The following is a 1897-nucleotide window of genomic DNA, read 5'->3' on the forward strand; positions in this document are numbered from 1 at the left end:
AAAATTGTTTTTTGCCCTAGTGTACACATAGCAAGCAAAAAAAAAAAAAAAGTTTCTCAGAGAAAAATACTCACACTGGGATAGCAGAGAGACTTAATAGGTGCCTCCTCATGACAGTAGCTATATCCCTGAATATCACTTCTAACATATAACTCACCTTTACCATTACTCATTGAGAGTTGTCGTTCTTCTCTTTATTGGATCTGCATAAAATTGCAGTCATTTTCTTTTTATAGATCTTTGGATTCATGTCCCCCTCCCCTTTCTTTTTAAAATTCATATAGTTAAGTCATCAGACCGCGCCCTACTGCTTGTTTTACTTAGCCTGCTCAGGGGTCTTGTGTCCACAAGTGTTTCTCCTGTTGTTGCGAGACTCTCCATCTTCTCTGCTTCTTGCCCCTCAGCCTGAACATAAGATGGCAATGTGTCTTCATAAGCCTTAGTCACATGCTCTGATGGAATCGTGTCATTGTTTTTGTCTTCATAGCTGGTATATGGTGCTGGAAGGGGGGTTACTTCCACACCTACATCTGTAAGAGGGTAAAAATGGGAGACAGGTTTGTCTTCTTCCAGCAGTTTGTAACCCTTTGCTTTCTGGATAGTCGACACGGTAACAGAATGGAATGGTTTCTCAGATGGCAGTTCCCCCTGTTGTGACCTAGAGCTGGGGAAGGCAAACCGGATTTTTCTCCATCCCAAGTGGCTAATTTCCACAAGATTTAGAAAGAGGGAGACAATTGCCACAGCCAGCATAAACATAATGAAGATTGTTTTTTCAGTTGGTCTGGACACAAAACAGTCCACAACATTAGGGCAGGGCCATCGGCTACATTGGTACAGGGGAGGGATGTGGAAGCCATACAGAAAATACTGACCAACCACAAACCCAACTTCAAAGAGGGTTTTGAAGATAATGTGGCAGATGTATGTCCTCAGCAATGTTCCTTCCAATCTGAACTTTTTGGTCCCTTTTGCACTGGTTTCTTTAGCTGTCCTTACACTACCTTCATCAGAAGCTAGTGGCAACCTTTCTTCATTCGCTTCCTGCTGACGGTTCAATTCTGCTTCCTCCTTCTCCTTTCTCTTCTCCTCCATTCGGACATGATGCACAGCATGGCCAACATACACAAGTGATGGAGTGGAGACAAAGATGATTTGGAGAACCCAGAGCCTAATGTGCGACAGGGGGAAAGCTTCATCATAGCAGACATTCTCACAACCTGGCTGCTGGGTGTTGCACACAAAGTCCGACTGTTCATCTCCCCAAACAAACTCTGCTGCAGTGCCCAGGATCAGGATACGGAAAATAAAAAGAACCGTCAGCCATACTCTCCCTATCACTGTTGAGTGTTCATTCACTTCTTCCAAGATGTTCCCCAAAAAGCTCCAATCACCCATATTTTAACGCCTCTGTAAAGAAGAAAAATGCAACATAAGTCTATCCTTGTCCTTATTTAATTTGTAAAGTATAAAAAAAGTGTCAACACAATGCCAGCACTCATGCATCACCACTGTCCATAACAGAGAAGAACCTTAATATTTATTTGTGAGTTCAGCAAGAAAATGAAATGATAAGCAACGTTATTTTTATTTGTGCATGCACCAGGACTGCTGTTACAAACTCCAGAATATCTGTAATACTTATTTGTTCTGTTAGCACAAGATGGTTTCTGTGCTTTAAGATTCATATTGTTTTATCCTTCTCAGTCATACTACATTTCTGGTTTAAAATCAATATAAATAAATCATTTTCCATAGCTTTTTTTTAACTTCTTTCTCATTAATCCTTAATGTTAACAATTTTGTCATTAATTAGTGCAGACTTCTGATTTTCAGAGCAGACCACTGTCCATTTGCTCACATCAACAAAAATATACTATTGAACTTTGATTTAAAA

General features: G+C 40.3%; 1 protein-coding gene across 1 annotated transcript; it reads right to left on the reverse strand.

Moving 5' to 3' along the window:
- Window positions 1–276: 276 nt before the first annotated feature.
- GJA8 (gap junction protein alpha 8) lies at window positions 277–1398 on the reverse strand. Its single transcript, XM_044071758.1, has one exon. It carries the CDS (start codon window positions 1396–1398, stop codon window positions 277–279), a length of 1122 nt encoding a protein of 373 aa, XP_043927693.1.
- Window positions 1399–1897: the final 499 nt, after the last annotated feature.

This window comes from Protopterus annectens, chromosome 5.part0 (assembly GCF_019279795.1).
Source record: "Protopterus annectens isolate FY-2018-M chromosome 5.part0, PAN1.0, whole genome shotgun sequence".
NCBI classification, from domain to species: domain Eukaryota; kingdom Metazoa; phylum Chordata; order Ceratodontiformes; family Protopteridae; genus Protopterus; species Protopterus annectens.